At 31.0% G+C, this 15787-nt stretch overlaps 2 protein-coding genes across 2 annotated transcripts in view; both read left to right on the top strand.

Moving 5' to 3' along the window:
- The window catches only part of LOC136969432 (patched domain-containing protein 3-like), a 330862-nt gene that overhangs the window by 205341 nt on the left and 109734 nt on the right, over positions 1-15787 (top strand). The gene's annotated exons all lie outside the window — the stretch shown is intronic.
- LOC136969476 (TGF-beta receptor type-1-like) overlaps positions 1-15787 on the top strand; it is an 80058-nt gene that overhangs the window by 37011 nt on the left and 27260 nt on the right. The window contains exon 4 of the mRNA XM_067263648.1: positions 14068-14313. Within this exon, the coding sequence (XP_067119749.1) occupies positions 14068-14313 (246 nt within the window). The remainder of the gene's footprint in view (positions 1-14067; positions 14314-15787) is intronic.

Raw genomic sequence — 15787 nt, 5'->3', positions numbered from 1 at the left:
TAAATTATCTCAGCTTGCATGGATTAACATGGACTTTGTGTGAAATTTAAGAGGAAGATGTTATTTTTAAGGTCTGGGTTGATAATCAGTATAGCTCTCACTGACTTACTACTACTACTACTTCTACTACTACTACTACTGTCAATAAGTTGTTAATTGTTTTATTAGAGAGGTTGCAGCCGTTGTTTTCAGCCCAAAATGTGTACGTCAGACATTCGAGCACCGCCATCTGGAAATTCTAGAAAGTTGATAATGGTGTTCACTGTCTAGCATGGCAAGTAGAAGATCGGTTTAAACTTCTTCAATTTTTTGTGTTTGGGATTATTTTAATAAAATGTGTCATAATTTTAATGATTATTTAAGCATTTATGATGTAAAGAAATAGACGATTTTAACCCAGAAATTATTTAATTATTCAATCTTTTTGCAAGTGATGTGCAGTGCCTATAGAATTTACATATATTTGTCTTCATAATAGCTTATCATAATTATGTAGGAGTAGGTTTGTTTTTTCACAGCATCTTCTACCAACAACAGCATAATACATTCATAAATTTCTAAAAATAATTTTTCGAGCTGCTTTCGGATTTACATAAGCCACTATTCCCTCAACAAAAGTACAGTAAGACCTCGCTTAATGCAGGGGATGCGTTCCTTGACGACAAAGCACTAAGCAGAACAGCATTAAACGAGACCATTTTAAAATAGAGTAAATGGGGATGGGGGAACACGCGACCAAAAAATAAGCAATTTTACTATAATTTTAAGTTATATAAATTTTTGCATAATAATATATGTTAAATAACACACAAACATATGCGCACAGAAATGTAAAGTTAATTTTTTGTGATGAAGGTCCTGGCTCTTCTGAAATTCTTGCTTTTTGCGATGAAATTGTGTAGTTTCATTGGTTGCTTTCTTTTTCTTTCCTTAAGCAAATGTCAGTAGCAGAAGATTGCATCCAAAATGCCTCGTTCTGCTTTGGCATCCTATCAAAATCTGGATCATTCGCTACAATTTGATCAACGATTTCTGTTATCATTACCAAACTTTTACTAAGGAAAACTGTAGAGAAATTTTTTGGGTTTGTCTTCAGAATCTCTATTTTCCAGTTCTACATGAATTCCTTGTTCTGCCAGTTCTTGAAGTCGTCGGTAAGGCTCTTACCAGAAACCTGCAGTAACTCCCCGATATCCTGCTCATCTACATCTCCTGTATCAAGTAAGTTGACAATTTTGTCAACCTAATGATACAGCAATTCTTGGATACCTCCAGCCATAATTTCTTCCACACTCCGTTCATGCATTTATCAGTTAATTCTTGTGAAGCAAAGTCAATATTTCCTATGGCATCCATGATGATATATTTTTTCCAAAATTGCACAAAGCAAACATAAATTTAAGGGAAGTACAGCACTACGACGAATTGCCATCTTTTGCTGATTGGTTCATGTTTGTGAATAATTGTATTATATATGAATCAATGAAATACCATGTTAATACATGCATTAATTTGAATCAGCGTTAAGTGAGGCAGCATTAAGCAGGGTCTTACTGTATGAGGTAGTCCTATTTACAGTAGGAGACATAATGCTAATTAAAAATAATTATTTAGTGTTATTAAACATCCTATAAATACTTTAAAATAGTTTAATTTGTTTATTTACCTTCACTGGTAACGTTCCTTGTTTTTAAATGTTTCTGCCATTTTTCAGCAATATCCCATGAGTCAGTGCATGATGTTTATGTTGCGCACTGACTCATGGGATATTGTTTTGAACGTGTGCCGCAACGTATTTTACTTGGAGTTCAAACGTCAAATGTGTACTTTTGCTTGCCACACAAGTTTAACGTTTGAACTTCGGCCGCAACCTCTCTATTGTCTTGTAAATGAAAACTGTCTTCCTGATTTTAAGACAGTCAAATTACAATATTATGTTATTGTACTCAGAAGAATGTTTTCTTTAATGTTTAATTAACAGCTAGTTTTGTTAAATTGATTAATTTTATGTTTTTAGTTGCAGTTTAACTGGCATGCTTGGGTCTATTTATATGCCACATGCCAGTCATTCTGCAAAAATATGGTACTAGTCACACATTGTCAACTTTGATATCTTAAAACATTGCTACCGGATCTGCCATATGTATGCTGATTTTATATTTTCAAGCAAGTTCCTTTTCCACCTCAATCATCAATACTGCACTCTTACTCTTAGAGTTCATTGGTTCCACATTCTTCTTGGATGCCTTAGTTAATAGGTAAGGGTTATATATATATATAACCAAACACATCTAAAATAAAGTTTAGAAAAGCACTGAAAATACATGAGTGTAAATTACAGAGATGCTTTCAAATTGAGAGCAAGAGATGACTTGGGTGCATATCAGATGGTATTTATGCTGTGAGTGCATTTTTAAATGCATGTGCAGTTCAAATATGTCATTCTTCTGGCATTTCACTGGATTCAAAATTTAAAAAAAAGCAATTTCAAATGTCATCATTCTGACATTTGACTTTGGAAATTCATTTTCATTAAAAATCCTGAGGCAGGCCTTGGTGAAGGCATTGGTAAAAGAGTTGAGAGGACCTGTCCTTCTTGTGAACCGAAGGACTTAGCCCTAAAGTGTGAAGTGGAAGGAAGAGGGAAGAAGAAATAAAGCAAGACAGGAGAGTGTGAAGAGAAGCTGCCAAAAGGTCCCATGGGACCCCATGGTCATCTGCCTGGCCTTTATTGAATTAAAAAGCAGAATACATTTAGATACATTTGAAAAAGTAATCAGTATACAAAATAAAACTGTTTTTGATGGGAGTACTTGTCCCTCACAATAAAACAAGGTTTGCACAATAAGAATTGTAAAAATGTGTGAAACAAGAACAGTTTTTTTTTTTTTTTTTTTTTACAAAAGTAACATTAATGTTAACAAGTTTTTTAAAACAATGACAGTAATAATCTATTTACATTTATATACATTATTTACAATGGTCTTCTCAATCGGCTACAGATTATGTGAATCTTGCACATTGGTGAAAGCGAAAACATTCAAGTTTTCGTTGAAGTGCTGTTACTGAATAAAAGGTTTTGTTTGTATTTAATTAATTACCCCAGTAATTTGTGAAGAACATAGTTACAATATATTCAAGCTATGCTGGCTAAAGTATACAAAAAACTAGTGCTAGCCCTAACTAGGGCTAGAGCCAAATTTAAATTTCCTTTGGAATGCCAGAAGAATGATGTAGTTCAAATATGGATGCATTGTTCAAACTCCAGATTGAATTTCTTCCAGAATTTGAATGCTAAATTTGAAACATTTGAAGTTAGTATCATACAAAGTATGAGGTACCACTGTATTCTATAAATATATTATTTTAATCCTTAAAACATGACACCATATTATCATATGTAATACAAATCTGCCTATTTGTAAGACCAAAATGTTTTCTTGGAAAGGTTTTTGATTCTTCTCAAATCAGCTTCAGCCAAAAATTTTTTGAAAACAAATTTATAACTTTCAATAGAATGTAGAATAAAATGGTATCAAATTAATAGTTTTAAATTCACAATGATCATTGTGCTATTTTACTAATCTAATAAATTAAATACATACACTGCTAAAAATGGAAAGTGTAGAAAATAATTAAAGGTAAGACACAGAAATAACAACGTTGAACCTTACTCAAAATTCCTTCATACAGTAGTCCCAGAAACTTGACTTTCAATAACTCAACATTCCACAAACTCATCATGTTATTCAAAAAAAAAAAAAATGAAAAACACACGTAATCTAATTTTTATGTATTTTGTAATAATCTTCATGCAGATTAAAAGATACTTCAAAACTGGATGAGATTACAGTAAAAGTACCTACTAGATTACAGGTGTTAGTTGGTGCTTTTATTATCATCCTCATGAGAACAGTGTTTCCAAGCTCAGAAAATTCCACTTCAACAAAAACAAGAAATTTGAAAAAGAAAGTGGTACTATTTTGTTTGTTTGAAAATAGGTAATCATGCAAAGACATATACCACAAGTGTTAAATGTATAGTTTGTGAAAAAAGAAGCACTGGACAATGATGATCCTGAAATACCAACTAACCAGAAGAGAACTGAAGGACAAAAGAGAAAATATAAAAAGCAATATGTAACCTTACTTAATTGTAACAATTCTGAAGAGGTATTGCTTCAAATGTTAAGAGTAAAACTAAAGTCAAATGATAAGTATTGTGTAGTATGAGCTCTTCTAGATAGTGATCTCAGCTTTCTTACATTTTGAAAGAAGCTGCAAGAAAAATGGGCTATAAACCAATAGATTCTGAAACTTTGATACATTCTTTATTCGTAGGTAGATTATTTCACAAAAAACAGTTACACAATGTCAATGATGCACTCAAGATTAAAAGATCTAAGACTAAAATGTTTTGGGACTAATCTGAATTTGTCTCAATTTGTCTGATGATGATTTGTGTTTAGCCTATTGTAGTTTTCTTTTGTATCTCAAATATTACTAGTTTGGAATATACCTGATAACTTGTGGATTGTGTCTTAAAAATATTTGAACATATGCTATTTCTCAATTTGACTTAAAAGTTTATAAGCATTTACAGTTGTTCTACTTGAATTGTCACAATGTTGAATGCAGTTTATCTGAAGATGAGATGGTAAAATCCTGAAAATCATTTAATCAAATTAAAATCTTTGTGACTCCTTTAACTTTTTTGAGTTTCTTCCTTTCTAATATATACTTATAGGATTGTCTTCCCGTTTTGTGTTTGTTAATTTATTTGTAACTGCAATTTTTCTCCTAGCCATTATGAAAAATTATCATAAATTATTAGTTTTTTTAAAATAGAAAAATTATAATCTTTCTTCTAAAGAAAACCATAATGAAATATATAATTAAATAAATAAATAAATATATGGCTTAACAAACATACAATACTAAACCCCTGGAAAAAGTTTTTGAACATAATAGAATACAAAACAATTTTAATTTCATTTTTTTTCTGTTAGGCTTTCTTTGGCCTTAATAACATCTTTAATGTGGGATGACACTGATTTTACAAGTTCAGAGCAATAGTCATCATTTATTTCTTTCCAATTATGCAACAAAGCAGCTTTCAATTCTTTCTTTGTGGGAGATTATTTTTCATTCAGTAACATTTTCAGTTTAGCCCACAGATTTTCAATAACGTTTAAATCAGGGCTGTTTGATGGCCAATGTAAAGATTTAATGTTTCATTTTTTCATGCGATGACAAATTGCATTATCATCTTGGAGAACAACTTCCTCATCTTCAAATTGATTTTCTACCACAGGAATCAGAAAAGTATCCAAAATTTCTTTGTACATTTTGCTATAGTTTCTTTTAGAATACAGTGGAACCTCAGTATACCACCTTAATCTGTTCCTGATGTTTGGACTTACACCGAATAGGACGTATACCAAACCAACCTTTCCCATAAGAAGTAATGCAAAAATGATTAATCCGTTCTCATGTAAAAAAACCCTCTTGATATGATATATTAATGGGGTTGTAAAATAATTTAAACACTGTTTGAGCACGTTAATAAAAAAATAAATTTTATTATAGATTTTTAAAGTTATTACAGTATATTGTATATATTATTTAAATCATTAAATTAAAATCAAATCAAATTAAACTCTCCTTAATACTAATAATTTGTTTAGAAATTGATTAAACCCCCTTCTCAACGTTAGCAGATTTAATAATGTCTTTATTTTTCACGATTGTCGATATTGTCGTTCTCGGAATACGGTATGCAAAAGTTAAATCTCAAACACCCATGCCACCTTCATATTTCTCAACAATCTCTTTTTTCAGTTCCATTGTGATTCTAGTCATTTTTTTAGTTTTCTGTTGCCTTTTTGCAATTCATGATTAATAAAAATAATAAAATTTTACTTACAAATTAAAATCAGAAGAAATTTAACAGTTATAAACCGCGGGACTGCGAATGTCAAGTCTGGTATAGTACACCGAAAGTGCTACTTGTTCATAGATGGCGCGTATAATTGAATTAAGTCGTATACCAAGCAAAATTTGTTTCGTCCAAACAGGACGTCTTCTGAATTGGACGTATTCTAAAGCAGACATATACCGAGGTTCCACTGTACACAGTTCTCCCTTGCCTTTTGCTGCCATGCAACACCATATCATAAGACCAACTGGGGATTTCTTCTTATGCAAAAGACATTCTTGTCAAAACTTTTTATCTGCTCTGCACCATACACATTCTCCAGCATTGTCTCCACATCCAACACATAGTCTACTGTAAGAGAAAGTTATTTTTTCAGAAGAATCATTAATGGTTCATTTTTGACAATACCTTACCCATTACATTTGTCATCATCTCTGTAACCTGTTACCGGTGCATTACGTGTAAAAAAATAAAGTGGGTGACAAATGTTTTCAGACTATCGCAAAGTTATTCTTCTGGTCAAATAGGTTTGGAATGCTTCAGGATGGAACGTAAAGATTTAAAACGAAATCAAATGTCATTTCGACGAAATCTGTTTCACTGGGCATGCGCGATTGTGTGCTGATGGATATAATTACAGGTCGGCATCTATGAGGGCCTGCCAGGCTAGCGATAGATTAAGCTTCTCCTTCCAGTTGACGCAGGTGGTCTCTAGGCCAGCTTTGTAAATGGCTATGACTCCTAGCCATTTAAGATGGTCCTAGTGGAGTGTGCTGACGATGATTTCGACCTTGTCAAACTCTGCCTTGATATCCGGGTCAGATGCATATGTGGCAAGGGCAGTAGTGTGCCATCCAAAATGGACTTCAAATCTCTTTACCCTTTGGTGGAGCTCCCTCCAGCCTTTTGCTCCCTTAGGGATTTTTTGTTTACTTTGGTTCAAGATCAGGCACTACACCAACAAGTACAGTGGAACCTCGTTTAACAAGCACCCCCGCACAACGAGTATTTCGTGTAATGAGCAAAACAAATTGTAAAAATTTGCCTCACATAATGAGTGATGAGGAGAGGGGGAAGTCTCGAGTTGTGCACATGTGGCATGCTCCATCAGTCTGTGTTTAGCACTCGTTCCTCTAGCATCTTAGTGTCGCTTGTGATCACATATTTTTCCAAACTTGTGTTCACACACATTATTTATAAACATCAACAACCAAAGCCAATTATATAATAAACACACCAAATGATATGCCAAATTCTTGGGTCATTAAATTTAATGACAGATTTCAGATTAAATTTTAGAAATGTCTGAATTAAAAATTAACTACAGTAGAGCATCGTTTATCCGAAAACTGGTCAACCAAAACGTCGGTTAACCGAAAGCTTTCCAGTCGGACTGTGTCGTGCTGAATCGAACGGTTTTGATAGTAGATTAACTTCTAAAGTATAATTTTTTTGTTTTTATATTTTTCAATATATTTATTTTGTTTGTACAAAATAAAGAAATAATTTTTAACGATACAACGATACAATAGCCTCGATTATTATTATAAAAATTTTCGTTGGGCTTAAAATCAACAAAAATTCAACACGAAGCGACATGCGACGGAGAAAAATTTCAACATTGGATAGGTTAATATATTTTTTTGTACATAATTGGTTATCCAAAAAAATAAGTTATCCGAACAATCTCAGTCCCCAATTGATTCGGATAAACGATGCTCTACTGTATTTATAATTATTAAATTTAATATGAGATGGAAACATAACTGCCTACCTCTAGTCAAATTAATTAATTTCTAATATTTAATTATAGCCTTTACATAACCCAAGAATTTGGCATATCGTTTGGAGTGTTTATCAAACATATTAGCTGTGATTTTTTTTTTTTTTTTTGGTTTGTTTCTGCAACTCGAATTCTCATTCCAGATGGTTCATTCTGCTCTAGAAGAAAAGATGATGATGATTCATGCTCCTTAACAATGTTTATTGTACAATTTTTTTTGAATAAACATTATACATAAAACATTTGAGCATTTTTTCGGCGTGCATTATCATATTTTACATTAATTTCTATGGGAAAAATTGTTTTGCATTACGAGTAAGACACTGGAACAAATTATGCTTGTTAAGCAAGGTTCCACTGTACTAGAAATGGCCCATCTCATCTGTTACAATTCTATTTTTACTTTTGATGATTCTGTTTACCAGCAGAAGAGAGGAGTATGCCATGGGTAGCCCTGTGTCAAGTTGTCTAATGACCATTCATTAGACAACTTGAGTGCAAGGTCCTTCCACCATTCCTCTCAAACATCCTGCCCTATAAGAGATACGTTGACGACATTTTCATCATGTGGAGAACTATACCAGACATGACGTCTTTTGTGCAAGCCGTCAATGATAATTCATATGGTTTAACAGTAGGAATTGAGCAAGCTAATAGTGAAGAAGTCCACTTTCTGGACATTAACATTAGAATGGAAGGATCAACATCCGCACATCTGTGTACCGCAAGCCATGTGCTACTTCTACATACATATCAGTTGGTTCGTGCAACCCATTCTTGTACAAGACTGCAGCTTTTAACACACTAGTCAGAAGGGCATTTTCACATTCATCCACCTCACAAGCCCTAGCAGCTGAGTTAGCTTGAGTTAAGAGGATAGCAACTGAACACGGGTAACCCACCCTGATGCATCGATTGGTCGAAAGATATCACTGCTCGCAACACACTCCCACGCATGATAGTGCCAACTTAGATCCTGACAGTCCAATACGTGTTCCCATTATGTTTAACCTGTATCTTAAGGCAGTGCTTGCAGGGATTGCCAACAAACATCAATTGTGGATAGGATACAAGAGATGTCCGACAATCTTCAACATCCTCCGAAATGAAAAAGACCCTCCGGAACGTACCAGACTTTCTGGTATATACTCAGACCTGCTTGACAACAGATGGGGCAAGGACTTGTTATATATTGGTTCTACCAAACTCTCTTTAAGTACCTGTGTAAGAGAACACCAAGTGGATATTCAGCATGGATGGCACACTACTGCCCTTTCCTCATATACATCCGATTTGGACATCGAGGCAGAGTTTGTCAAGGCTGAAATTGTCATCAGCACACCCCACCAGGACCACATTAAATGGCTAGAAGCCATAACCATTTACAAAGTCGGCCAAGAGACCACCTGCATCAACCAAAAGGAAGAGCTTAACCTATCGCTAGCCTGGCAGGCCCTCATAGATGCCGACTCGTAATTATATCCATAAACGCACGATCACGCATGCCCGGCGAAACAGATTTCGTCAAAATGACATCTGATTTCGTTTTAAATGTTTATGTTCCATTCTGAAGCATTCCAAACCTATTTGATCTGAAGAACAACTTTGCAATAATTCGAAAACATTTGTCACCCATTGTATTTTTTACACATAACATACTGGTAACAGGTTACAGAGGTGAGGATTTTACTCTGGTGTTGAAGTAAAGACGAACTCTTTATCTTACATTACATTTGTTTTTTTGCGTGTTGTTTCATCGTGAATGTTTTTGTTTTGGCTTTAAAAAGCTTGTAGCCTATTTCATATAATCAGTTTCAAACATACAATTACATCCTGAACTTTCCACTTAACATTTAGTTCTTTTGATGTGGCTTTTTGATTTTGTAGGCAGATGCATCTTAAGGCATGATCTTGATTCTTGCTTGCTGCTCTCAATCAGTCAGTTCTCTTCAATGTTTTTTATTTTCAGATTGTTCATATTTCTTCCATGTGTAATTCATTGTTGAAACAGCATAACCAAGCTGTTGAGAAACTTCTGTTGAGTTTTCTCTTTCAGAATCAGTCCCAATTTCGTTTCAAAAATCATCACTGTATTCTTTAACAGGATCCATTTTAAAGCAATGTAAAGGCAACAACAATGAAAATAAATGTACACAATACTTTCAGACAACTAATTTTCATAAAACTAATGTGATTATTGTTACCAAGAGTGCTTTAACACATTTTTTCCTACTGTGTTCAAAAACTCTTTTCCATGGTTATATTATGACATAGCTAAAGTAACTACAGTAGAGAGTCGTTAATCCGAATCAATTGGGGACTGGGATTGTTCGGATTAGTGATTTGTTCAGATAACCAATTAGGTATGAAAAAATATATTAACCTGTCCGATGTTCAAATTTTTCTCCATTGCGTGTCGCTTTGTGTCGAATTTTCATTGATTTTAAGCCTAACGAAAATTTTTATAATAATAATGGAGGCTATTGTATTGTTAAAAATTATTTCTTTATTTTGTACAAACAAAATAAATATATTGAAGAATATAAAAACATGAAAATTATACTTTAGAAGTAAATCTAGTATCAAAAACGTTCGATTCAGCATGACACAGTCCGACTGAAAATCGTTCGGATAACCGGTGATTCGGATTACCGGGGTTCGGATTAATGACTCTCTACTGTACTTGCAGCCATATGGTGATGTGAAAATAGAAATTGTTTTTTGTGTAGATTTATTTGTGGTGACAAACATGCTAAACAATTATTACAATTGTTGAAAAAACATAATTTTACTGTATACAGGTATACTTCGTCTTATGTTGGTAATTGGTTCCAGGGGAGGCGACGTAAGTCGAATTTACTTGTGTAGTTACGACGTAAGTCATAGTTATGACGTAAGTCAAAACTATGACTTATGTCGTAACTATGCGCCAATAATGAGCACTTAAAGACTGCTAAATAAGACGACAACACAGAAACAGATGTTTTCATGGTTTGTTCCCTAGGATTTATGATGATTATATTAACATTTACTGTAAATGTACATATTTTAATATGATTTTATGTGCTTTTCAATGCTTTTCTAGTGATATTACGACTTCAATGTTTATGGCGGACGGATTTAAAGTCGAATAAACTGACTTAAACTTGATTTTTATTTTTCCATATACTTTTTTGACAAACGACGTATAATCGGGAACGACATAACTCGAGATATACCTGTATTTTATATTTCAGGATAAAATTTTAAAGATGCATTAAAGAAAATTATAATCATATTTTGAATGTTAAAGAATTAGTTTATTTAGGAATTAATCATTAGAAAAGGGAAGTGTGGATTATTGTATAATTTTTTATACAGAATTTTAACTACTAACTTAACAGGTGTACTTCTAACTTCAAGAGTAAGTGAAGTTAGAAGTTAGTTAGACTCTTGCTCTTGAAGTTAGAAGTACACCTGTTACAAAGTAAAACTTCACTTATTTTAGTTGGCTATATTCAGTTGATAATTTTTATTTGTAAATATCTCATTATGTTCAAACAGCAAATAGCTCCTTTTTCTTGTAGTTGATGTAATATGAAAGACATTGTAAACAGGACTTTTGAAAGTATCTGAGCATTTTATGAATATATAAAATGTCTTAATAGAACTGTTGATTTCTAAAGATATCATTTTTATACAGTACATAGTAAATGATTAAAAAATTATTGATTTTATTATGTTGAATCTTTAATGTTGCTTTTTAGATGTTTAAAATTAAGTCTCTAAAGATGAGCAAGATATCTGTTCATCTTCAGGAATCAATTACTTCTTAAAGAGCAAGGTTAATATAAATTTTTTTACTTAATTTTATAATGTTTTAACAATATTTTTCAGAAACTTTAAAACTCTGATAAGTTAGTCAGACTCAAAAGAATTTGTTCTAAATATTTAAAGCAAATAATTTCAATAAATTGCATGTTTCTTATAGCTTAGTTTGAGTTGATGTTTTGCAGTTTTTGTAATGTGAAATCTGGAAATAACATTGGATACAAATACATTACTATTTATAATTTTTGGGTAATATAATTAACTACTAAATCTAAACTCCAAATTCTAAATTAATATTTTAAGATTATTATAAATATAAATTTATTACTTATATTGTAAGGAACAAACTTTTTCATTTAATTGCTTGTTAATAAAAATTAAAAATTTAATTACCTATTCTATTCCATTTGTCTTGAAAAAAAAAGAATCTTCCTCTTTATAACATGTCTTCAACTAGAAAAATTTTAAATTTATAATAAATATCATTCTTAAGTTAAAATTAAAATTTATTTTAACTGCTAAATATATATTATATTTAAATAAAATCTGACTGATGATAATACTTTTGTACTAGAAGTAATCTATATAAGTCATTGAATTTCGAAGATTTATTTTTATCATCAGTAATTTTGTAAAGTAATTTAAAAATAAAATGTTTTTTAATATTATAATTTGTTCAAAATTGAATAGTGAATAATAGAATCAGAATCATTTAATAAGGACACAAAAATAGAAACATGATATATAGGCCTAATATTAAAATTTTCTATGGAACAAATATTAATTATCCTTAGATTTCTTCAAGACATCAGAATTTGAATGATATCTAAATAATTTTAAATGATACATTCAAAGCTAATTTTTTATGAATGGAGCAATAAAAGTCAGCACTTATCTAATGAGTTGTATCAAAAGTTCACTTCAGTTTGCAACCTTTTTTTCATTAAATGATTCATATGCACAAAAAGAATACAGTAAATATGGATTAGAGAAAGATTGAAATTATATGCATATTAATCATATTGAAGATTAATGATGATGATCTGTAACAAAACTTGTGATTTTATCAGTATATTTTTAGGGAAATAAATGCATGTTACTAGAGATTTTCTGGAACTTGTCTGCAAACTCCAATTTGGGAAATGCTGATATATGTATGGAATAAATTAGATTAAGATATGAAAGTAAATTATGAGTCAGAGTCAGTTATCTAAGATTCTTCTGAGATATATCTCAGAAGTTCAGAAGTGAAGTTAGATATACTGTATATATAGAAGTGAATAATATTGAATAGTGAAAAATTTTGTAGATAAATATCAGAAGTGAGATATATATATATATGTAATATGATATGGAAATACTTATTTAATTTTATTTTTCATCCATAACTATGTTATATATGTATTTGTATTAATAAATCTTAATTTAATGAAAAATATTTACATAGTTTGAGATTTATTTTAAATATATTTTTTTTACTGATAATTTTTGTAATAAATTTATAACCAGTTTTAAATTTTTTGAATTTATTCAGATTCCAACTTTTATTAGATTGTAAACTGTAAAAGTTCTATATAATTATTATTATTTGCATTTTTAATTTAGTTATTTAATGTTTATAAGATTGTGCTTTCATAATATTAAATATTACTGTAGTAATAAAAAATGAGAGTAAATTTCCTGCAGGTTTTTCTGATTTTTCAATTTAAAAATTTGGAAAAATTAGAATTGTCTTCAAAGAGCATTCTTTTTATTAATAAAATAAAAAAAAAGAAAACATGATTAATTTTAACAGCTATTATATGCAACAGGTAACAATATACAGGGTGGGCCAGCGAAAACGAAACGGCAGAGTGTTCGTGTTCGTCGAAGCAAAGCGCTCGGACAGGTCGATTTTACTCTCGAGGGGACATCTTTTGCAATAAAGTTTTTGAGATTCTGAATATTAACTAAACAAACATTTTTTTTCGAAATAAATGCTTGTTTAATTAATACAAAATAAATGAGTTTTAAAAATTTTTTGTTGTCTGTTGTATTCAGAATCGCGAAAAACTTTATTGCAAAAAATGTCCCCTCGAGAGTAAAATCGACCTGTCCGAGCGCTTTGCTTGGACGAACACGAACACTCTGCCATTTCGTTTTCTCTGGCCCACCCTGTATATTGAAAAGAGAGATAATGGATGTAAGTTTTTCTCCTATAAACAGGAAATTTATTTCATTTAAAAATTATAAAATTAACTTTGGCATAAAAGTATTTTTAAAATATTAAGCAAATTATGTAGATCTGTATTGCTAGATGGATATATTCAAAGAATAATTTAAAGAATGAGATGCAAAATATTAATTATGCATTATGGTTTGAGGAAACACTGATATCATTTTATACAAATCCTTTATTGATTGATAACATAATATTTATTAATTCATTATTGAGATGTGTATTGTATTACTTGATCTAATATATTAATATATATATATACATATTAAAATGTTTATTAAATTAAATTAACTAAAAAAAATTTTTTTCAATTCTACAGAAAACAGTGTTAGTCATTGGAATCCATATTTAGGAAATACAGAATTGGCATTTGTCATTGCTGGGCCAATTTGTTTAGTTTGCATATTTTTTATGTTGGGTATGTCAATATGGCAAAGGAAACAACGATTACATCGATACAGGGCAGATGTAGAAATTGCTTCTGAAATAAATCATACTATTCTAGGACCTGGTTATTCATTGAAAGATATGATGATAGATACAACTACATCAGGTTCTGGTTCAGGTACTGTATTTAAAAATTTAATTTTTATTTTAATTTATTTGTGCCTAAAATAACACAATTAACTGCTTTAGTTGTCTTATTATAATGCAAAGAAAGTAGAATTTCATAGTTGTAATAGTAAACATTTAGAATAATGTTTTACAGTAAGCTAATTAGAAGTTGATCTTAAAAAGTTTTCATAAAGGTAATTTGTAGAAAGATATAAATACACCCAATTCTGTTTTTATATGATTTTGACTTAACAGATTTCACTAAATTTGCCTTTTTAAAATTTCCATTTGATTTTAACTGTAAGAAAAATATTTATACTTATTTTCTAGAAAATTGCTTTTAAAAATAATTCTTAGAATTTGCATGTAAGGCTGCTGAAATAATGAACTGGATGTGTGGGCATGGTTACTTTTGTCATTTTGTCCACAGTCTCACACTTTACTGTTTCTCCATAACAAACTCTGCTCTCTGTCCATTCTGTAGAGAGAATGGATAGTTAATAAAAAGTAAGGGTTTCAGACTGATGAGTTAATCAGTATCACCATTTACCCCACCCCCCTACCCCACCCTTTGTATCATTTCTTTTGAACATATAAGTAGATAATTGTTGGTCCAGCAGGTTGGTTGCCTGCCACTAACCAGTCATATAGTTATGTAATGCACTACATGATCAACTATGATTAAATTAAGCCCAGATAATATCCAAGAATGTAATGTTACATAAAGTATGGGTTTGGCCAAGTGCCAGGCTGGGACTTGGATAGTGGTAAGAGTAATTTACATGACTCTTCACCAAAAATCAGAAAAAACAGAAGTTGACAAGAATTCAATTAAACTAATAATAATATTTATTAAGTCAAACACTAATATAACAAGAATAAATATGAACAAGATGAATTAGTACTAAAAATATATATTTCAAACTATTCAAAACAAAATCAATTGTTTTCTTGTACAGAGTTGAATTATTTACAATATATATATATTGTAAAAAATAAATAAATATATATATATATATATATTTCCAGCTTGGGACTTAAAACTATCTTAATCCTAATCTCCACAAAGACCAACTAAATCTAATTCAAAAGTACACAAAATATTTTCTGGTGACATAGGTGCATAGCCTAACTGTTACTAAAAGAATGCCAGAAAATTCTTTAAGATTAGATCACCTCAGACTCAATACTTGGACTCTTCAATTCAGGAGCTTCACCTCACCTATTGAATTGTTGCATTGTCTTTTTCTGGCTTAGGGTGATGTCACAAAGTCTAATGCCACTCTATCCTATTTATGTACTTAGACTAACAGTTATGTTTTTTTCTTTTTGAACACTCTCTTCTTTTTCAAATTATGTTGAAATTTTTTCAAGAATTTATTATTTGAATTTTCCATTTGATTACACTTCAGTACATAGTAGTTTTGCTTGCATAGTAGCCTGTATAGTGTTACACTAGAATACTATAGTGTAAGGTTAGAGTC

This window comes from Centruroides vittatus, unplaced genomic scaffold, assembly GCF_030686945.1.
Source record: "Centruroides vittatus isolate TY-2023 unplaced genomic scaffold, ASM3068694v2 contig_1035, whole genome shotgun sequence".
Lineage (NCBI taxonomy): Eukaryota > Metazoa > Arthropoda > Arachnida > Scorpiones > Buthidae > Centruroides > Centruroides vittatus.
The sequence above is the reverse complement of the archived record's forward strand: the minus strand, read 5'-3'. Positions and strand labels throughout refer to the sequence as shown.